Source organism: Leptodactylus fuscus, chromosome 2 (assembly GCF_031893055.1).
Source record: "Leptodactylus fuscus isolate aLepFus1 chromosome 2, aLepFus1.hap2, whole genome shotgun sequence".
Classification (NCBI taxonomy): domain Eukaryota; kingdom Metazoa; phylum Chordata; class Amphibia; order Anura; family Leptodactylidae; genus Leptodactylus; species Leptodactylus fuscus.
The window spans coordinates 64469895-64493245 of NC_134266.1; the positions used below are offsets into that span (position 1 = coordinate 64469895).

The following is a 23351-nucleotide window of genomic DNA, read 5'->3' on the forward strand; positions in this document are numbered from 1 at the left end:
GCCACAACCAAAGTCTGTCCAATTCATGAACAACCCATTTAAGAATAATGTCCCATAATTCACAGTATGATCCTCACAGTGGCCTCTTCACGTAGTATAATTTCCCACAGTGGTCCCATCACACAGTATAATGTCCCAAAGTGAAAAAGTTTGGAGGTCCACCACCCACTATTATACAAAATTAGCAGAGGCCCAAAAGGGGTGATAAAATGTAACTAACAGTGTTACTCACCTCTCCTGGGTTCCAGCGCCAGACTTTGAGAATCCTGAATGACATTAGAGGCCAATGAGGCCTGCGACTGGGCCTTAGTACTCATGTGGATTACATCGGCATTATTGTGTGTTTTCATGCCGGCCTGACCCATGTGACTGCTGAGGCCCAGCCACAGGCCTCAGTGATCTTTGACGGCCTTTTGAATTATACCTATGGAAATGCCAGTGGTTTCCTCCTAGGTATAATTGCAACAGAAAGTCTGCGAAGGAAAACTCTGCAAACTTTCTCTTTAAATCTCTGAGGAAAGAACCGTGATGCATTGCCGCTGCGTTTTGTTTTTTTTCGCAGCGCTTTTTGGCTGCGGGTCATCCCGTGGGGCCTAAGACTAAGGTCCTACGTTGCGGAAATGCAACTTTTTTTTGTTGCAGATTTTGATGTGTTTTTATGAGCCAAGTGTAGGAATGTCTACAAAAGTAATGAGAGATATACAGACAGCACTTCTACTTCTACTATCTGCTCAATCCACTCCTGGCTCAAAAAAAATCAAAAAAATGCAACAAAATCTGTTACAAAAAAGCTATGTTTCCGCAACGTGGGGTTTCAGCCTAAAACAAGCTTCAAAGCTTGAAGCAGATTTTTTCTGCCTGGCAAAAACTTGTGGGAGCATGCTCTAAGAATACGGACTCCAAAAACGAATCTCACACATGTAATTTTACACAAACTGCGCCGTCTTCTACTGGTTTGAAATATATTAACTACAAATTAATAATTTCTCGGATTATTGTAATATTTGGTTTCACACTGATCCTTCTCTTCCAGTGGTTCTAGGCCGTTTGTTGTTGCTGTTGATGACATCATGTTCCAGAGACCAGTGGAGATTGGGTCATTGCTCTTCTTGTCCTCTCAGGTATGACCATTCTTGGTTGGTAGGATATTGTGAAATTCGATTTTAACTGAAAGAACTTAAAGGTATGAGGAAGGGGCTGATAATCTGAATCATTTACCTCACTGATTTGCTAGAATACAACTTGTAAGGTTCCTGCAGAATTACAATAGGATAGATAATATGTGTTTGATCTCTGGGGTCCCACTGCTGGGAACCAACCCCACTGTGCATGAGAGTATGGTCCCTTATCCGTGCTTGAATAGAGAGGCAGTCATGCATACTGCACACAGACAGACAAGTTCTGTATTTCTGCTAGTCCCATAAACCTAAAATGAGGTACCAATGGAGTTGCTTGACTGTTGCTCCTCTAAAATAGGGGACTTTGGGACCCCTGTTTTTTTCTGATAGATGGGAGTCCACGGCAGTCAGTAAATGGTCACTGTTCCTGTGGATAGATAAGTTATAATTCCGGGAATACCCCTTAAAACAGAAATCACATACAGACTGATGTAAATGTGTTAATGATATAGAAGTCTTCTGTCACTGTCAAAAAAACATATACACTATTACAATCTCTTTTAGGGGTTAGTCGCTGTTTTTTCTGGATTTATGGCAGAAATTGAAGTTATTATAAAACCTATATAACATAATGCAATGGATAAGGGCTATTAAAGTTCTTCTACCCATCCTAAATTTCTTTGTATTTTATATAGGCATGTTACACAGAGAATAACTATGTCCAGATCAGGGTTCACAGCGAAGTTTCAGATCCCACCACCCGAGAACATCACACAACCAACATCTTCCACTTTACATTCATGTCAGATAAAGAAGTTCCACAAATTGTGCCACAGACATATGGAGGTGAGTATAAGACAGTGGGTAACATTTATTGGAACAGACTAAAAGCAAAACTGTCTTAGTTGCCTAAAGCAACCAATCACAACACAGCTTTCATTTTGTATTTTGCTCCTAAAAAATGGAAGCTGCATTGTGATTGGTTGCAATAGGCAACTAGGACACTTTTGCTTTTAGACTGTTTTGAAGAAATTGAAACAGGTTTATTCTTAGTTTTATGCCAGTTTCTGGTGTCAGAAAGTTTTACTATTTTGCACAAGCCTCATTAGGAGCTGTCTTACACTACTCTGATCACTTTTCATAAGAAGCTGGGGAGACAGGTTTGCTATAAGGCTGGGTTCACACTAGTGTCCGTAGCTAATGTCCGCGCAAGATTTTAGCATTGGACACTAACTGTGTCCGTTTACAATCTCCATTTCAGATGTGATATCAGTAATGCATAATGGAGTCTGCTAAGATAAGGAGCTGTCTGTAAAGACCAATGGGCTCAGATGTAAGAATTTATCTTGGATTCGCCCTAAAACCTTTATAATGTAAATGGATTTGTTTTCCAGAGTCAATGCTGTATTTGGATGGAAAACGACATTTTGATGCAGTAGTGCGAAACAGAAATGGTCAAAACTAAAGCGCTTGAACAATGAGTACTACACTACCGATACTAAGAGTGAGGAGAGTGCATGAAACTGCTTACCAAAGAAAGAAAGGTGCGGATCACCAAGTGGTAGTGGATTTCAGTCTCCTACAATGCCTTCCGATATGTTTTATGCATCTCTGTATATTCATTTTACTGCTTTAAGAACATTTATATTACAATATCAATAGGTCACTGTTTGTAAAAACAGAAAATCCTTTGCTTCCTTATCAGTGTCTACATTACTTGTATATTTTTTTTATTCTAGCAGCATTGGTTCATACAATAAATCTATTTTTTTCCTGAGGATTTATAGAGCTATTCATTATTTCATTCACAATTTTTTTTTTTTTTTTTACTTGAGAACACATTTCACATTCTGTCTTTTCTGACACACTTGATGCCAAAGAATATTCTTATTGCTTGGCCACCAGAAACTATCTATGCTGGTCTAACTGGCTATGAAATCCATTTCTGTTATAAAATGTATATAGATATGTATAGGCACAATTCACTATATATAGACTATAATTATTAATCTCTTCAAGCTTTTAACAGGAACACTGATGCTTATGGAAATGTATAGAACGCTCCATTCCTCCACTTCTCCTTTCAGCCATGCCGCTTCCAATCTCCTGGTTGAACTTGAGGGACATAGTACGGATGATAAAAAGACTTGTGTACCTATATATGAAAGGGAGAAGGTATATGGAATAATGAGTGTGTCTACTATCTCCAATAAGCATGTAGAAATGTCTTATTTGTGATATAGAAGGAAACCTCTCCAAATGGTCATCTCTTTGAGACAGCCAGTAACTAGACAAGTGAATACTATTCTAGAAATCATTATCATGCTAATGAGAAACCTGAAGTTGTAAGGCCTGTTTCCAATGGACGTGTTTGGTCTAGAAAACTCAGTCAGTGGGCCGAGCCCATTCCCTGGACCAACAGTGGCTCGGCTGAACTGCACTCGCTGTGTTATAGACCACTATGAAGGAGTGAGTTGAGATCAGCTGAACCAGGGTTGGAAATGCTCACGTTTCTGAAATAATCCTGACGCGAAGAAAAGTCTGATTGGGAAGTACTGTTCGCAGGAATCAAAGCTCGCAAATTTGCAATTGACATAAGCCATTTTCTCCTAAAATGAATGGAATTTCCAACCAGTGAAAGTAATGGTATATTGCTATAATAAATGTCATCAGTTCCTCATTGGTATAGGCCTGACTACTGGGATTCAGTGGTTTTGCCAAGTTGATGCTGCTGTGGTCTGGCACAGGATTTTTTAAAAATCCCTTTTACACTATAGGATTGAAAAATTGTTGTGTTTTTGAACCCATTTTACAGCTGGCAGTCCTGGCTGATTCACCATTTAGCTCCGTATATGAATTAGCAACAGACAACTTTTTTTTTTCTTTTATATGCCAAAGCCCAAATTAAAAGCCTAAACTATTAAAAACTGTTTGCTATAATGACTTTAATTGGCCATTTGAATTGTACTAAGTGATTGTATAACCCTGGGATATAACATCACTGCTGGATTTCTGGGGTTTGACTGCTAGCACCCCTACCAATCCTAAGGGACTTTTTTCACTAACCAGACCAGTGTTCTTGCCCAATGGGACCCCATGCACAAAGGGGACTCTGGGCCAGGAAATCTGGTTCGTGCACTACCCAGATTTCCTAACCTGAACACAATGGGGTTATTTGTTTTTTGTTGCAGATTTTGTTGCGTTTTTTTTAGCCAAAGCCAGGAGTGGATTGATCAGAAGGGAGAAGTATAAGAACTTTCTGTATATCTCCCATACCTCTTGTAGCCATTCATGGCTTTGGCTAAAAAACACAACAAAATCTACAACAAAAAAAAGCAGTTTCCACAACTTCGGGCCTTAGCCTAAAATCTCTTAAAGGGGTTAACTGGGAACTAATAAAGCTTACCAGTGCATTCCCTGCACTGCATAAGTTTTATTACTAATATATATGATTGTTCCCCTGGAGCCTCAAAGTTTACCTTTGCACAGTGCAGTGTAACTGTATAAGCGCTGCCTCCGCTGCAGCCACTTCAGCTCTGTCACCAATTTTCCCCTCTTCCAGCCACAGGTCCATTGAGCAAAGTGGAGTTGGTCATGGCTGAGAGTCACAGCATCAGCAGGGGAGGCAGAGGAACAAGACTTCCCCCACAACACTTCGTAAACGTAAACTTCTGGGCTGGAGGGACAGACCTATATATTAGTAGTAAAGCTTATCCAGTGCAGATAATTCACTAACTAGCTTTATTATTCACCAAATATCCTTTAAACACCAAAACTCATACAAGGTTTAGAATTAATTGAAATATATTAGTTTAGGCAATATGATGTAAACTGGACTACAGTCTTTTAGGCTGTGCTCACATCTGCCTCGGAGGTTCTGTCAAGAATGCCAGACAATATAATGCCGTTTTTTTTTCTTATGTTGTATGCTAAAATGGTTGATACTGACAGAAACCTGCAGACAACAATATAAGCATTAGGCGCCATTTGTATCCATCATGTAACACCTGTTTCTGGCGTATGAGCAGAACAACGTAAGGCCCAGTTCACATCTGCGCATGGTATTGCGTTTGCCCCCCCCCCTCCCCCCGTACGGAAACCTATACGCCAGAAAGAGGATCTTTCATCACTTGGGGCACATGCGGTTTTATATATCGCTGGAAAGCTGACAGTGTGCTGAATTCAGTGCTCTTTTGGCTTTCACGATCTGTGCCCTAGGTGAACAGTTATCGGTGCCAGTACCATAGCTCTTCACCGTCAGAAGGGCGTTTCTGACAGTCAGTCAAGAACGCCCTTCCTCACAGCAGCATCTATTGCGCTGTACTGTGAGAGCGGGGAGGAACGCCCCCTACCTCTCCTCACAGTGCTCGTCCATAGACGAGTACTGGGGGAGGCATTCCTCCCCGCTCTCACAGTACAGCGCTATAGGTGCCGCTGTGAAGAAGGGCGTTCTTGACTGACTGTCAGGAACGCCCTTGGGATGATAAAAAGCTACAATACCGGCACAGATAGTGAAAGCCAACAGTGCACTAAATTCAGCACACTGTTGGCTTTCTAGTGGTAAATAAAACCGCATGTGCCCCAAGTGATGAAAGGTCCTCTTTAAAAGGTGGTTAGCTAAGAAACCACACGGAACCCATAGACTATAATGGGGTCTGAAGTTTACCGCTTGGTGTCCGCACAAAACATGCAAAGAGAAAAGTGGTGCTTGCAATACTTTTCTCTCCACATGATTCATGCGGAAAACACACAGACCCCATTATAGTCTATGGGGTCGTGTGGTTTCTTAGCTAACCGCTTTTTAATGCATATAAGTTTCCGTTCGGGGGCATCCCCATGCGGAATACCAAATGCAGCTGTGAATCAGGCCTCAATGAAAAGTAAAGATGTAAGCCCAGCTTAATCTGCACTGTTACATTATAACAAATCCTCATTAAGGCTGAGGCCTCACGGTGCAGAAATGCAACTTTTTTTGTTGAAGATTTTGCTGCAGTTTTTGAGGGTTTTCAATTGCGGACCATTTGCGGACACATTATATTCAATGTGGCCTCTTACACCACCAGATATTTTATCCGTGGTGTGGCCGGGCTGCAACCGTGATCCGCAATTTATATGACTTGTCCGTAATGGCCGTGAATGGCCTATGTTGCTGATCAGCAACTTGCGGACCGTACATTCAATACAGTGGTGTAAGACCAGCCTAAGAGCCGTGAGCCCCTGTAAGAACAGGTTCTTTTCATTATACAGCGATCTCAGTACATTGGATGGAAGCCAATACTAATTTTGACAGAATGCAGATCTGTTATGTGACTGTGTGCTTAGCTCCAGGACATTACTACTACATTAATGTGACTGCCCCATATGTAAGCCCTGTGCTGGGATTCTATGTGTTTCCCATAGTTTATACAGAACTATGGCTCAATGGTAAGATTGCATCATCCCTGGTGTGCTGCGACAGTGGGGAAGGAAGCACTTCCGGTTCACAGCGCAGCGCTGAATGAATGACTGCACTAGCACAGCGCTGCTCTGTAATTGTGCCCAGCGCTGAAAGGGTGTAATATATAAGTACACGCCTCCTAGCCGTGACATCACCACTTATCCGCCAATCACTTGTTAGCACTTCCCTGGAAAAGGCGTGGCTTCAAATTGGAATCGAGTTGTGGAACGCATCTGGCACCGGAAGCTCGTTTAGAAAGCATTCTGGGATCATCTGTAGTTTGCTTGTGACTTCCTCTTCAGCAAGATGGCGGGCGACGAGCCGGGAGTGACTCTGGGGCAGCCTCATTTATCTAAGCAGGATCTGACTTCTCTGGTGAGTTTCCCAGTACAGTAAGCGTCCACCATCCGACAAGACCAGAAGAACTGCTGACTGAGTGTGCGCCATGTGCGATGAAGCCGGGGGGTGCGGGCAGAGAACACATGACTGGCCCATGCCGGCTATAGGCTTATCTCCTGCCTCGTGTGCTCCCGGGATCTGCACCTCAGGCCCAGCTGTGCGCGCCCGGGCTGGATCATGTGTCCCTGACATCGCGGCTCTCCGTAAGACTAGGCATAAGATGGCCTATGGGAGAGGTGGGAGTGTCAGAGGGTCTGTGCGAGCTCACACTGACTGAGGAGGGGGCCTGTGTAGTGCTCTCCTATCAATGAGGCTCACTAGGGGTCATAGACTACACAGGGCTTACACTGCTGGGCTATAGATCAGGGCAGTGTAAGTAGTACATCTTACAGTGGGTGCACATCAGTGCCTGTATACATCCTCATATTACAGTGGGTGCACATCAGTGCCTGTATACATGCTTATATTACAGTGGGTGCACATCAGTGCCTGTATACATCCTCATATTACAGTGGGTGCACATCAGTGCCTGTATACATCCTCATATTACAGTGGGTGCACATCAGTGCCTGTATACATCCTCATATTACAGTGGGTGCACAACAGTGCCTGTATACATCCTCATATTACAGTGGGTGCACATCAGTGCCTGTATACATCCTCATATTACAGTGGGTGCACATCAGTGCCTGTATACATCCTCATATTACAGTGGGTGCACATCAGTGCCTGTATACATCCTCATATTACAGTGGGTGCACATCAGTGCCTGTATACATCCTCATATTACAGTGGGTGCACATCAGTGCCTGTATACATCCTCATATTACAGTGGGTGCACATCAGTGCCTGTATACATCCTCATATTACAGTGGGTGCACATCAGTGCCTGTATACATCCTCATATTACAGTGGGTGCACATCAGTGCCTGTATACATCCTCATATTACAGTGGGTGCACATCAGTGCCTGTATACATCCTCATATTACAGTGGGTGCACATCAGTGCCTGTATACATCCTCATATTACAGTGGGTGCACATCAGTGCCTGTATACATCCTCATATTACAGTGGGTGCACATCAGTGCCTGTATACATCCTCATATTACAGTGGGTGCACATTAATGCTTGTATATGTACTCAGATTAAAGTGGGTGCACATTGGTTCCTGTATACGTGTTCATATTACAGTAGATGCTACAACCACCGTATCTGTGCTTGTATATACAATCGTATTCCACTTGGTGCACTTGTGCCCTTGTATTTACTATCATATTACAGTAGGTGCACATCTGTGCTCGCATATACAATTGTTACACTTGGTGCACATCTGTGCTCGTATATACAATCGTATTACAGTAGGTGCACATCTGTGCTTGTATATACAATCGTATTACAGTGGTGCACATCTGTGCTTGTATATACAATCGTATTACAGTGGTGCACATCTGTGCTTGTATATACAATCGTATTACAGTGGTGCACATCTGTGCTTGTATATACAATCGTATTACAGTAGGTGCACATCTGTGCTTGTATATACAATCGTATTACAGTAGTGCACATCTGTGCTTGTATATACAATCGTATTACAGTAGTGCACATCTGTGCTTGTATATACAATCGTATTACAGTAGTGCACATCTGTGCTTGTATATACAATCGTATTACAGTAGTGCAAATCTGTACTTGTATATACAATCGTATTACAGTAGGTGCACATCTGTGCTTGTATATACAATCGTATTACAGTAGGTGCACATCTGTGCTTGTATATACAATCGTATTACAGTAGGTGCACATTAGTGCTCATATATTTGCTTTTACAGTAAATGCACATCTGTGCTTGTATATACAATCGTATTACAGTAGGTGCACATCTGTGCTTGTATATACAATCGTATTACAGTAGGTGCACATCTGTGCTTGTATATACAATCGTATTACAGTAGGTGCACATCTGTGCTTGTATATACAATCGTATTACAGTAGGTGCACATCTGTGCTTGTATATACAATCGTATTACAGTGGTGCACATCTGTACTTGTATATACAATCGTATTACAGTAGTGCACATCTGTGCTTGTATATACAATCGTATTACAGTAGTGCACAACTGTGCTTGTATATACAATCGTATTACAGTAGGTGCACATCTGTGCTTGTATATACAATCGTATTACAGTAGTGCACAACTGTGCTTGTTTATACAATCATATTACACTAGGTGCACATTAGTGCTCATATATTTGCTTTTACAGTAAATGCACATCAGTGCTTGTATAAACAATCCTATTACAGTAGGTGCACATCTGCCGCTGCATTTACAATCATATTTCCCTAGGTAAACATTAGTGCTCGTATGTTTGCTTTTACACTAGGTGCACATGTATGCTTGCATACAAGCTCAAGTTAGAGTAGATGTGCATCTGTGCTCATGCATGCACTTATGTTAGAGTAGATTCGTGCATGCATTTGTGTTGCTGCAGGCTTGTGCATGCTTGACCCCTGCACTGATCAGCAGTGCTATGATTAGTGTAAAGATTCAGAAGCGCGTGGCTTTGTACACTTTGCAGTGACCAGGCCTGTATCAGCGGGATAGTCATTGCACTGAGCCATCTGCTTCTGGCTCTGCATTGTGCGGAATAGTGTTTGATGCTAGACGGGTAGGCTTGTAGCCTATTTCCCACAGATACTGGGGTCTTACTGTACTAACATGGTGTCACTTTTTTTTTCTTTTGTGCGCAAGTGAAAATGTTAGTGCGTTATTTTTTGCCCAGTTAAAGGGAGTCTGTCTCCAGAACCCAGAATATCAACTTAGCCCTGCAGATAAGTTACATTTACCTACATAAATTATTGTTTACCTGCTGTGAATCCATACATACGCTGCCTGTTTTTGTCAATATGCAAAAGAGCTTTTAGAGAGAGTTATAGCTTATCTCTTTGGAGCAATAGCAATGCCCTCATTGCTCTAAAGTCCACGATCACAAAGGGAAAACACTGTTTCGTCTGATTCTAATCTAACAATCTGCGGGTTTGGACTGATGCAGGTTTCTGGTGACAGCTCCTTTAAAGTGAGTCTGTCACCAGGGTGAAGCATCATAAGCCAGCAACATAATTAGATAGATCAGGCTCACTTGAATGTAATCTTTTTTTCCCTGAAAATTTGTAATTTTGTTGCTGAGATATTCATTTATTTCACAAGATGCAAATTGGTGGCTCGGTTTTGAACCAGTGAAAATGGCTCAGGACGAAAGTGGGAATTTCATAAGTATAATCTGTCTTCTATAAAAGTCTGTTATTTTAACACATTTTACTTTTTGCCATAGAGCTGAAGTATACAGCAGAATGTGACTGGGCACCTAAACAGTTGCATTTGGTTGCTATTGATCCCACTTGCTAAAAACAAGTCATTACATATAAGGCCGGATACGACAGAAAAATGTTGCTGAATGCACAATGGCAATGGGCGACCTTACTGACATTTTTGGCAGTACCTACCAACCATTTAATGTGTTGGGGTCACCAGTCTCTCCTGCTTTGACAAATGTCATGGAAAAGAAAAAGTAGATTCATACTGGGCCTAGGCTCCATGCTTATAAGCAGTGGGGTTTGGAAAGATAGAGCTATTTTTTTGTTGGTCGGTCAGATTCACAGGAAAGGCTGTATAGGCGTTTGCTGTCTTAAGTGGGAGCAATATAAAACATTAGCAGAGTTCATGTCGTCTTCTTGGTTTTATAATGGTTTGGTCCTTCTGGACAGCAGGAGATGCTCAATGTACTCTGACTTCTTGTAGGTTCTGCTAAGGCTGGATTCCCAAGTCTTGTTACAGATATGGTCACAATGAGTCCACAGTAATGAGTCATGTAACATATAAACAGTGTTACTCTATGGACTAAGTAGAATTTATCGTAAAAAGTGCAGACTGGCAGAATCTCATTGAGGTCACTAACGCTCAGTATAAATGTAGTGGCCTGTTTACATGTGATTTGTCTATGACAGTGATAACTAAAAAGTGAACTACATTTAATCAGCCCATATGTGTAAGCTTTGATAATATGCCTCAGGCAGGAAAATCTGCACATTCATACAGCACAAACTGCATATAATGAGGCAAATTCATCATTTTTGGTGTGGAGGGAATGATGACTTTGTCCCATTATATGCAGTTTTTGCTGTATTGATGTTCAGATGATATTGAGATGTACGTTTGGTGCAAGGCCTATTCTTGTCCCAAACATGCACCTTAAGCCCCGATACATGTCTCGCCCATCACATTGTGCAATAGGTTTATTATAAATTTATGCCAGTCAGAATGGAAATCTATGCCAGTTCAGAGGCCGCAGTCTCTTGATGAATTTGCTGTTTCCTGTGCCAGTCTGCATGCTTATTAAAAGTGGCATATGATAAATTTGCCCCATTCTGATGTTTTGTATTGGTTATTGTGAGTTCCACATGCTTCCTTATGAATACCATATGAATTTTGGTTATTTTCTGTATGAAAACCCGCTATTTTGGAGTTAATACTTTAGGTTTCTTCATATAGGAGCTAAGCTCCAGTACCCCAGCATGGCCACTACACAGTGTATGTACATCAGCTTGCACCTCAGCTTCTGCTATCAGCTATTCAATGAGGAGTGCTGGTTGTCACACCCCAACCCATTTGGGATTGCTAGGCCTCGTGACTCATCATATGTGACCTGTTGTCTATGAATATCATTTCTCATGACAGTGGTGTTTTGTTACTGCACAGCGCTTGTTAGTGATGTCAGTTATCTGTCTGTCTATATTTTTGGTACTACGGCACTAACAGTATTCACAGAGTTCAGTTTTGAAGAAATCTTCAACAAAGCCAGCAGCAACTGCGAGGAGTAGTTGGCTATGGCGTTCCTTATCAAAACATCCTGAGGAGATAACCCCCTATAAGTATCTTATTGGTGTAGATCCTCAACTATTCACAACCAGAAAATCCAGTCTAACCTTCATTACTTTCAGTGGATACTAAGAGGATAGCGCCAAGCGTTTAGAGGTCCCCTTCCTTTGGAAAGCTCAGCAATAAAGTAATAGAATAGATATAATGATATAATATGTGTAAATGTATTGTAGGTTATATTCTTGTACATACAGTAACATTACATGTCTGCCACTCTTTATTTCTATAGGATGTCTCCAAGTTGACTCCTCTTTCGCCAGAAATCATCAGCAGACAAGCCACCATTAACATAGGTAATATTTGCAGCCACATTTTTATTCTGTACTTGTCTTTGTTCTTAGTGTCTGGACACTTGTTTTTTCCTTCCTTTACGTGTTTGTTTGTTTTTTTTACGTGATTTTCCTTCCTTTAATGTGCATCATCTTATGTACTATATCTAGAGTTATACAGAACGGCTACATTAGACCCTCTTGTGATCCTTCTATTTGTCTTTTGTATATTTTTGTTAAGGAAACTTTTAAATATTAATCGGTTCTTCTGTTCTAGGCACCATTGGTCATGTAGCCCATGGTAAATCAACCGTAGTAAAAGCCATTTCTGGTGTGCACACTGTCCGATTTAAGAATGAACTTGAAAGGAATATTACCATCAAGCTTGGATATGCCAATGCTAAGGTCAGTTTACATAGATTGGACTGGATTTGCTTAGATATCACATATACCTCTATATAGTATGTATTTTCAGTTACAGGGATTGTCCGAGAGATATATATATATATATATATATATATATATATATATATATATATATATACACACACACACACATTTTCATATTCTCAGGGTCTGGGGTTGCTAGGTGGGGTGGCATAGACACAAAAGTCCAGATTCTAGAATAACAGAAATCCAAAATCCAGTAGAATCATTCAGGACACAGCTCCAAAAATATGACCTCTCTGTCAGCTCTCCAGCCAAGCTCTGCCAAAGTGTTGCTGCTGGAGCTGGCTTCTTAAGCCTATTTGACGAGGAGACTCTCTGCAGCTGAGTCGCTGCCGAAGCATCCCCAAAGTGTGGACTGGGGGGGGGGGTGGAATGACAGGTCCCACTACCAACCTACCTGCCATTCCTAAAAATCCAGCCCAGTACTGAGCATTTACCAAAATTCTCAGCAGACAAAAGTTGTCTGCTGAGAACAAACATTCCTGGAGTTTTCTCATCTCACCCACCTGAGTAGTCTAGGTGAGATGTACACCCCCTCCATTACTTGACCAGCCACCGGCTTACAATATATATATAATTTTCTCTTCAAACTTCTACTAAATAATATAATATTTAAAGGGAGAAAAATCCCTCACGGTGTCATTTCTGGTTCTTTCCAGACTGAAAGTCTGAAATGTGGCTACTTTAGCCAGACAGCCTCAACAGTCACGTGTGCATGTGACCAACTAGCCTCAACAGTCACATGTGCATGTGACCGACTACCCTGAACAGTCACGTGTGCATGTGACCAACTGGCTTCAGCAGTTATGTGTGAATGTGACCAACTAGCCTTAACAGTCACGTGCTGTTTGTGCATATGTGACCACAAAAGACAGTGATTAGCTGCTGTGGTCACATAACAAAAAAACTGAACGTCATCACTTCTGATCAAAAACTACAGACTGTAGGTACCAGGCAGTCAGCTCTTGTAAGAGGCACATTAAAAATGGGGACTTATGTTATTTGCCAAGGTCCTAAAGTCTCTGGTAAGATCTAGGTGCAGGATTAGGCTCCCAGCTTAGTAATGCAATAAGAGGGAACTCCGCACTCCTGCTAATCTTCATCTATAAGGTTCTGTTAAAAAGGCAATTCAGAATAAGTGACATTCTGATCCTGTGGACATACTTAGGCAGAGTATTAAATCAGATATACACAGTCCAGTCATATTAATGTGACCACCTGTCAAAATCCAGAATAAGCACCTTTGGCAGAGCAGACCGCTGCGAGACCTGCAGGAAGAGAGGGGGGATGTTGTGATGATGTTCACTGGGATTTTGAGCCATGCCAACTCCAGTGCCGTGTCCAACTGTGCTAGGTTACGCGGTGAGCATCCATGGCACGAACAACCCGATCGAGTTGGTCCCACAGATTCTCGATTGGGTTCAAGTCCAGGGAATTTGCTGGCCAAGGGAGTACGGTAAACTCATCTTGGTGCTCCTCGATCCCCGCACGTACACTGCAAGCTTTATGACACGTCGCATTGTCCTGCTGGTAGATGCCATCATCCTGAGGAAAAACATTTTGCATGTAGGGGTGAACATGGTCCACAAGGATAGATGCATACTTGTGTTGATCCATCGTGCCCTCCACAATGATGAGTGCACCCAGATGGCTGATGACACGTGCCTTCTGTGATTGGTTATTTAATCATGACGTCAAAAGTAGGCGGTGGTCGCATTAATATGACTGGACTGTGTACGATTTTAATAAATACATTGATGTCAAATAAAGGTATATAAATATAAACACGTTTAAAAGAAGGACAGTGTGAATGTCAACATAAATTACTACTGTAATAAAAAGGTATAGAAATATAGTAAGTATCTGGATTGCAGCATGACTTCATTAGATTCAAAAGGTGAAAAATAGCTATATCACCCATGGCAGGAACTACCAGCGCATTGTACATCATAGAAATTTGTAGACCATATGTACATTACAGCTTGTGACTTTTGAGAACAGCTGATCAGTGACGGTGCTCGCTACAGTGTTTCAGTGCTGATTTTCTAGGTGTAAAGGAAAGTTAGATGCTTCCTTACACTTGTGTAATTGTTTACGACTAAGTATATAATGATATCAGTGGAAAATAAGATGTGAATTGTACTTCAATGCTCTGTTACTAATGGCTGCTGACATTGCAGATCTACAAGCTTGATGACCCCAGCTGTTCTCGCCCTGAATGCTATCGTTCCTGCGGCAGCAGCACTCCTGATGAATTTCCTACAGACATACCCAACACCAAGGGTAACTTTAAATTGGTCAGGTTAGTAGCTGCTTTAATGAAAGTGAATGTACTTGGTTGCACAGAGTAGCTTGTGGTTTTACATAAGAAATGCCCAATATATGGTTAAGAATTTTACTAAACCTTAACTGTTTTAATTAAAATCTAAGAACACCTTTTAGTGTGTATGTATTATAGGGTTAAAATCGTTTTAATAGTGGTTTTTGAGGGGGTGGTGTCTGACTTCTGCAGCTTGCGTGTATATTACAACACATAGCAAGTTTCAGAATATTGTCACATTCATCAGACTGGTTTTTAATGGCTCATTCTCCAGTTCTTCTTACTCCTGGAAGATCTTCTAAGTCTATTTCTGACCAAATCAGAGATTACCTTGCTCTGTGTACAATCTTTTATTTTGTAGTTTGACACATTATGGATACCAAGTAAGTAGAGAATTTAAAAGCGGACACAAAGAGATGTTCATTTTTGCTGTAGCAATGTATAGGTAAGAGTAGATTTAGGTCAGGCGGTGTAAATGGTCATGTAAGCTTCTCAAGAAAGTTCTTCACAAATTTCTAATTTTAAAGATCTATTTCATCTGTACCTTTCCATTATTGCATCTTGAAGTTTCTTACCCTTTGTTCCAGGCACGTATCTTTTGTGGATTGCCCAGGTCACGACATTTTGATGGCAACTATGCTGAACGGTGCAGCTGTTATGGACGCTGCCCTGTTATTGATAGGTGAGTTTGTAATTATGATTAAATATCTTTAGCATCCTGCAGATTTCACAGCAGTTGATGGTTGGAAGGTGAATGCTGGATGGGGGTTGTAAAATAAATCGGGGTAGAGATGCCATACGAGACACAGTCCATGGACAAGAGTTTGTTCAAATCCATTTAAAACTTTTCCAACATCCACCGTAGTATTAAAGTTAATGTCAGGTATTTAAATATAGAAACCACTGTACTATTATGGCGTATATCGGGTCTTTAAATATGGTAGCCACTGTACTATTATGGCGGATCTTGGGTCTTTAAATATGGCAGCCGCTCAAGGGCTAAGCAGTCACCATAGCCACCAGGTCTCTGCTGTATTACATTAAAATAAGAAGTAAAACGCATATCCATGAAATATTCCTGCGTCTGAAATCACCCACTTTTTTTCACTGTTTTGCCTCCTTTACAAACTTGAATAAAAAGCAATGAAAACATCAGACATTAAAAAATTCAAAACATTGAAAAATAAAATTTTGGGTAAAGGGGTTACAATGTATAGAAAAAAAAATAAAAACTGTATAATTTTGGTATCTCTGTAATTGTAACAACCCACAGAATACAGTTGACGCTGAGTTCACACTAGCATTCAGTCTCCGTACTCAGGTTTCCGTCTTCTGCCAGAAGAAGACAGAAACTTGTCAGACCATGTCCGGCTGTGAGCGCCGGTGAGTGTTTTATGCTCTCTGTGGCAAAACCGTTTTTTTAAAAAACGGACACAAAGTCCTGCATGTCCGACTTTGAGTTTGGTTAAAAAAAAAAAAACGTTTCGCTGCAGAGAGCATAAAACGCTCACCGGCGCTCATGGCCAGACACTTTTCAAGACCATTCATTTGAATGGGTTTGGAAAATGCCTGCAGGTTTCCGTCTCCTGCCCAGTTTCAGGCAGGAAACGGAAACCTGAAATTGGAGACCTCAGGCGCAGATGTGAACGAGCCCTAAGTCACTCAAATGCAGGTTCTCTCTTCATTCCGACTCTTTCTGAATCTTTTTTTAAGCTTCCCAGTACATAATACAGAATATTAAATGATACCACTACAAAGTACAATTTGTCCCACCAAAAATACATTTCATTGAACAAAAATTATTAAAAAAAAAAAAGTTAAAGCTTTTGGAAGGAGGGGAGTGACAAACGAAAAATTTTAAAAAATGGTTGCGGAGGGAAGGTGTTTAGAGATGAATGTGCCTGCAACTATATTTAAAGGGATGGAAATGAGTTGATATTCCTATAGTACCACTAAAACATGAACTAGTTAGTTCTCCCGCACTCATGACATACTTAGTTACACTTGTGTGTTCTTCTTACCTAATCTAGTCTCATCTTACATTTACAGCTGGTAATGAATCCTGTCCTCAGCCCCAGACCTCTGAACATCTGGCTGCCATTGAAATCATGAAACTAAAGCACATTCTTATTTTACAAAATAAAATTGATTTGGTTAAAGAAAGTCAAGCCAAGGAACAATACGAGCAGATCCTTGCATTTGTACAAGGTGAGTGAAATAGTAACACACTGGAGGGTGATAAAGCAGTGCAAAGGGAGACTCTTCCAAATACACATGTATGCTTGGCTATCGATGGGAAGAGGGTAATATGTTGTTGAAAGACACTTATGGGGTGAGGGTTTGGGGTATTTTGAGAGAATGAGAAATGTGGTTTCATGAAATTCAAAAAAATTATACCTTCCATTGGGAGAGATTTTTGAAACCGTTATGCACATCATATGGTCAGCCAGTTGCACCAAAAGCAGAAAGTTTGCCTGAAGTTAGTCTAATGTAGATGACCGCCTTAGGCTGAGGCCTCACGTTACAGAAGCGCAGCTTTTTTTGCTGCATTTTTTTTTTTTTTTTAGCTAAAGTCAGGAGTGGGTTGAGCAGAAGGTAGAGGTAGAAGATATTCCTATATATTTCTCATTCCTTGTGTAGCTTCTCCTAGGTTTGGCTCAAAAAAACACAGCAAAATCTGCAACAGAAGAAACGTTATTTCTGCAACCAATCCAACCTAAAAGGTGTTTTTGGAGGTATATGATCTGTTGGGGTCGTTCAGACGTCTGTGCCCTGCGCTTATCATCTATTCTAGCAGCCTCTAAGTGTGGAAACTGATCCTGAAGTAACAAATAGTAGGATCATTGCAACAGCCCTGTCCACTGCATAGTTTTCATGTGAACTACAGCGCCACTTTCTTGAACCTGGAGGCTGCTAAAACGTGATCTGTGTGGGGTTGGGCTGTCGGACTCCAATAGATCATACTGAAAAAAACCTGTCTTGGGGAAAGGTTATCAGAATACAATTTAATTTGGGGATGGAAAAACCTCTAGTGTTCATGTTCATTATTGTTTTGGATACATTAAGGTCTTTTTAGTTTTCCCATAGTTAAGTTTATGCAATCCATGAAAATAATATGGGTGTAGATATTTTTGCCTTCCCCTGTATCAACACTGTGGGGGGACTGTAGGGTTATAGGTTGGACTTGATGGACTGATATCTTCATCCAACCTCATCTACTATGTAACTATGTAGACCAGATAAAGAATAGAGGAATAGAATCTTGTCAGGTTGGTTTTAGCTAGTCTTGCTGTGAATTCTTATACAGTAATACATTTTCTGTGGCTTATATTTTAATGCATTGCACATTTGTTACTGATACAGGTACAGTTGCTGAGGGTGCGCCTATCATTCCAATCTCTGCCCAGCTGAAATACAATATTGAAGTAGTTTGTGAATATATTGTAAAGAAAATCCCAGTGCCTCTGAGAGACTTCACATCTGAGCCGAGACTTATTGGTGAGTAACCAGTCCTATCTTTGAGATTAAAGAGTTTGTTTTTTGGGTTTTTTTTTTTTTTTAAATTGCATATTTTTCTTAAAGTCTTTTCATTTTACATAACATAGACAAAAAGAAAATCAAATTGCCCAGCAGTCCTGATGTCTATGAAATATGAGATTTTCATATGACACCTTTATTATTTCCAGAGAGATTGCCAGTTAAAAGCACAGTCAGGATTAGGAGCAGCTGCATATAAATGTCCCATTCCTGCCTGTGTTTGCAGATGGAGATATATCTGGAAATAATAGAGTTACAACTAATGCCATGTGACAGAAGAGAGACCCCCACTAACTTTTACGTTTTGTAATTCTGGAGATACAACTGTTTAAAGCCCCCAACCATCCATACGCAGAGGGGACAAAGGGGATATCGAGGCAGGGTTTGACAAAAAAGCCAAAATCCATTAATAAAGTATAATACAACATTTATCATCACAATGGTGGCAGAAGGTTTGGGTATGCTTTAAAACAAAGTAATACACAGAACATGTGTCTACTAAGCTGTGGAAACATTTCACTTGTCATAAATGTTGTACGAAGTTCTCCAAAATACATTCAGTAGAAAATACACAAAACTTTTAGAATGACAATAACTCCCAAATGTACCCATTGCTTTAACATTTAGTTAGATGGGCTTTGCACACATGCAATTAGATGCGTTTGGTGTAATGTTTTGCTAAACTAAAAGCCAGGCCTTGCAAGGTCAATCTAAGCATACATTGTAGGTGTTTCCTTCCTTATGGGTCAGAGGACCAAATATTCTAACTTCTATAATAATATGTCTGTCTTAGGTGTTAGTAACATAATGGATACAAACAGCTAAAATAATGTTTTGCTTCTTCAGTTATCAGATCTTTTGATGTGAATAAGCCAGGATGTGAAGTTGATGATCTGAAAGGTGGTGTAGCTGGAGGGAGTATATTAAAAGGTGTATTGAAGGTATGACTCTTAGTAGCTGATCTATGCTTATTACAACCCAAATTATATGACAAATATTTAGAGAAACACTTCCACCATCATTCTTATAGATTGTTCCAATTGTGTAATGCATGTGGAAAACAAACAAACATATAATTCACTTTGTGTGGATACCTCCTGCACTGCTATGCCATGGACCTCCTTCTGACCTGCCAATGCACACAGTGTATTTCAGTGAATTGGATATCTGGACTCTCAATGCATTCCTATGAGAGCTTCAATCTGGCTCCCACTGGAAGGTATTGAGAATACTCCGTTTCACACAAATACACTTGTCTGTCAGAGTTGGATATGTGGAGCAACAATGGACTCCATAGCTACAGCTAATAGTTCAACCCGCTTCTCTGGACGAGAGACAACAACCAGTGAGGGCACCTACAGATTATTACTATGGACATTTTCAAGCTGTCATTAATTTGTTTTAACACCTATTACAACTAGTGGAATGTGTCTGTCCTGAAAGTATGTCATTTTTTTTTTATTTTTTTTTCCCCCTTTTATTTTTTAGGTTGGTCAAGAAATAGAGGTTCGCCCAGGCATTGTTTCTAAGGACAGCGAAGGAAAGCTCATGTGCAAGCCTATCTTTTCTAAAATTGTGTCTCTCTTTGCTGAGCACAATGATCTACAATATGCTGCTCCTGGTGGCCTTATCGGTAAGAGACACTATTAATGTATCTTTGTCATGGTTCTTAATGGGTAATACAACTAATGTCATTGGGGTAACTTTATGAACATTGGTGGTAGAAATGCTATTTTTCATAACTGCATCACCCGTGGAGGTTACGCCTCCTCGTAAATGAGGCCATGTGTGTGTGCAGGGAGATCTACGCCACCTCAGAGCAGACACAGATTTTTGGCGCAAATTTGGTGGTGTCAGTGGCCCCATTCCCTCTCCATTCCCCCTTTTATGGAAAGTGGAAAGAACAATTTGCGTAAAAGCTTGTGCCTTGTACGCCTAGCCTAACACTGCCCATTGTGTTTACAATAAACGTTGCTAACATTTTAAAGTGGTCTCTGACAAGTGAAGATATACTCCTCCACCAAGAAAAGGATGATAATTGTACAGAAAATATGTAATGTTGGTCCTGTCCATTATCATTTTATCTGTGTAAATGACAAACTTTTGTGGTGATTTATCTGTAGTGACGTAACCATGGCTAAAGTGTCCCAGTGGTCTACCATGATTAGAGAAGACAGACATATGATATGTTACTATGGATACATCATCTCTGAGGCCTAGTCAATACACAAGCCTAGTAGGCCAAGTGTTGTGGCAGAAACCTCTAGTTACAAAAACCTGTTGTGACTACACATTATATCTCCTTTCCTTATGTATGCAGGTGTTGGAACTAAGATTGACCCAACTTTATGTCGTGCCGATCGTATGGTTGGGCAAGTATTGGGTGCAGTTGGAGCACTGCCTGAAATATTCACAGAGCTGGAAATCTCTTACTTCCTTCTACGACGTCTCCTTGGAGTGCGTACAGAGGGGGATAAGAAGGCTGCAAAGGTAACAGATTGACATGAGAGCAAAAAGGAAATAGTTTCCACTTTAAACTGCAGTTATGTCTTTAACTTAAAGAATAAATAAATGTATAAATGAATTTTTGTATTTCAGGTTCAAAAATTGTCTAAGAACGAAGTTCTGATGGTGAACATTGGTTCTTTGTCCACTGGAGGTCGTGTTAGTGCTGTAAAAGCTGATTTAGGAAAAATTGTGCTCACAAATCCAGTGTGCACAGAAGTAGGGGAGAAAATCGCTCTTAGCAGAAGAGTTGAGAAACATTGGCGGTAAGATTAAATCCTACTAATATTATAAAGGTGAAAGTGTGTGTTTGGATGTTTGTTCCTCAATCACACCTACACGGGCCAACGGATTTGTCTGAAAATGCATACATACATACCTTGGGTCCCGGATTGAACGATAGGCTACATGGAATTTCCGTACACCACCGCAATTCACCCCGTGCCCAGTGCTTCTCACGGTTCAATTCGCTGCAGGACCTGGCACGCTGTAGGACCTGGGATGACATCATCCCAGCCCTTTCAGCAGCTCACCTGATTGGGTGCCGCTTCTCTATGTGGGCGGAGTTATCGTCCGGACATCGTCCACACCAACATGGCATCTCTGAGAGGTCCGGAGCGTCCTGCACAAGGGCCTCTACTCTGGGGCAGAGACAAGTCCATACGCTGCCCCACCTGTGTGGCCTCACCACGGGACCGCAATACTCTACCGCGGCCGGACAGGGGGGGTCGCCTGCACCGCGCTCTGGAACACCGGTTCGGCCAGCTGTCCCGCAGTGTCTGCCATCTCTGGACATTACAAGTTGGTAGGAGGAAAGGGGACACACGGTTGGCAGGGTCTGGTGGGGGGAAAAGGGGGTAGGGGGAAAAAAGGGGCCATGGGGTTGGCGAGAAGGGGGCATGGGGTTGGGGGGAGGGGGCACGTTCCTGGGGGGCAAAGGGGCACGAGGAAGGCGTGACCACATGGGGAAGCGGATAGGGACAAAGGGGGTGGCGGGCGCCAGGAGGGAGAGGAGGTAAACAGTTTCAGCGGGCCGCAGGGTGGGCCCTGAGGGTCCATGGACCCACAGGTGTAGGAAGGTCCCGCTGCGGACACAAGGCAAAGGAACAAGCCTGTGCACCGCTCCAAGTGGGTCCCGCAGGGGGTCAGGGTTCCACGGGTAAAAGCTAGTGTGTGTGTGTATGTATATATATATATATATATATATATATATATATATATATATATATATATAAATAATGTGTGCATACATTAGTCTCCCACAGGAGAGAGGTGTTGAAACATTGGCAGTAAGATCAAATGTATGTATGTGTATATATATATATATGTGTGTGTGTATAAAATACGGTATTTACTCGAGTATAAGCCAAGTTTTTCAGCACAGTTTTTGAACTGAAAAAGTCCACCTCAGCTTATACTCGAGTCGTTAAAGTACATCATAGTTACAGACCCGCCATATATTCACCGGGTTTGGGTGCCGGGCCGCGGCATCACCACACTCCTAGAAGGAGCGTGGCGATGCTGTTCATTTCAAACTGCAGAAGTACTTTGACTACACTGTTTGACAGCTGTTCTGTATTTTGCTTTCCTGTGTATACATTTTATTAAAATCTTGCTCCTTTCTCTGCAGTTTGATTGGCTGGGGTCAGATAAGAAGAGGAGTGACAATAAAGCCAACTGTGGATGATGACTAGAGACCGACACCCCAATGCTGCTAAAAAATTTTTTTTTAAAAGAAATACACTTGCTTTATATTTATTCAGCAAGTGCTACATCCTGGATACATTAACTCTTCATATGCCAGAAGTCTAATACTTGCAGGCTCCAAATTCTAATTTATATCTGAGCAGGAGCTTAGCACAAGAACACTTGATGCTGCCCAGAGAAGACCTGCTGTGTAACACATCAAACTCTATGCTTTTGTTACAGAGTATAATACCATTCTCTTTGTTCTGCCCTGAGGATGCTCAAGCCCTCAGTACTTTTCACCAATGAATGTCCGCAGAATAAACTTCAAAAGACCGATTGCTTGTTTTTTATTTATTCTTCTTAACAATTTGAGTGTATTGTTAAGATATAGAAGAATATATTTCATCACATGAATTATACTTACGTATAGTTTAGTCCGCTGAGTAAGACTCTGGAAACCTTGGTGATCATATGTGGTTGCCTAAGAAATGTGTAGATGTCTGAACAAGAAATCTAGTATGTGGTGCCCATTCAAGTAAATGGGCAGCATTTGTAAATAAATGGTTGTGTAGAGTCCACAAGACCTGAAGCTGTTCTTTGTTGTGGACAACAGAACTTCCCCTCCTTCACCGCCCAAAACCCCAGAAGGCAAATTGTTATCCTCTTGAAATAGGTGAACAATAGCTGATGGT

General features: G+C 41.2%; 2 protein-coding genes across 3 annotated transcripts in view; both read left to right on the forward strand.

The window, feature by feature from the left end:
* ACOT9 (acyl-CoA thioesterase 9) overlaps positions 1-2868 on the forward strand; it is a 28083-nt gene extending 25215 nt beyond the window's left edge. For both annotated transcript variants that reach the window (XM_075263889.1, XM_075263890.1), the window contains 3 exons: positions 1034-1121; positions 1814-1964; positions 2513-2868. In XM_075263889.1, the coding sequence (XP_075119990.1) occupies positions 1034-1121; positions 1814-1964; positions 2513-2583 (310 nt within the window). In that variant the 3' untranslated portion in view covers positions 2584-2868. The remainder of the gene's footprint in view (positions 1-1033; positions 1122-1813; positions 1965-2512) is intronic.
* A 3966-nt stretch (positions 2869-6834) lies between these two features.
* On the forward strand, positions 6835-22995 carry EIF2S3 (eukaryotic translation initiation factor 2 subunit gamma). Its single transcript, XM_075263888.1, has 12 exons — positions 6835-6930; positions 12119-12182; positions 12436-12563; positions 14789-14910; positions 15516-15610; positions 16978-17136; positions 18292-18426; positions 19312-19406; positions 19954-20098; positions 20786-20955; positions 21064-21236; positions 22601-22995. The coding sequence occupies exons 1-12, from the start codon at positions 6862-6864 to the stop codon at positions 22662-22664; spliced, it is 1419 nt and encodes a 472-aa protein (XP_075119989.1). The 5' UTR covers positions 6835-6861; the 3' UTR covers positions 22665-22995.
* Positions 22996-23351: the final 356 nt, after the last annotated feature.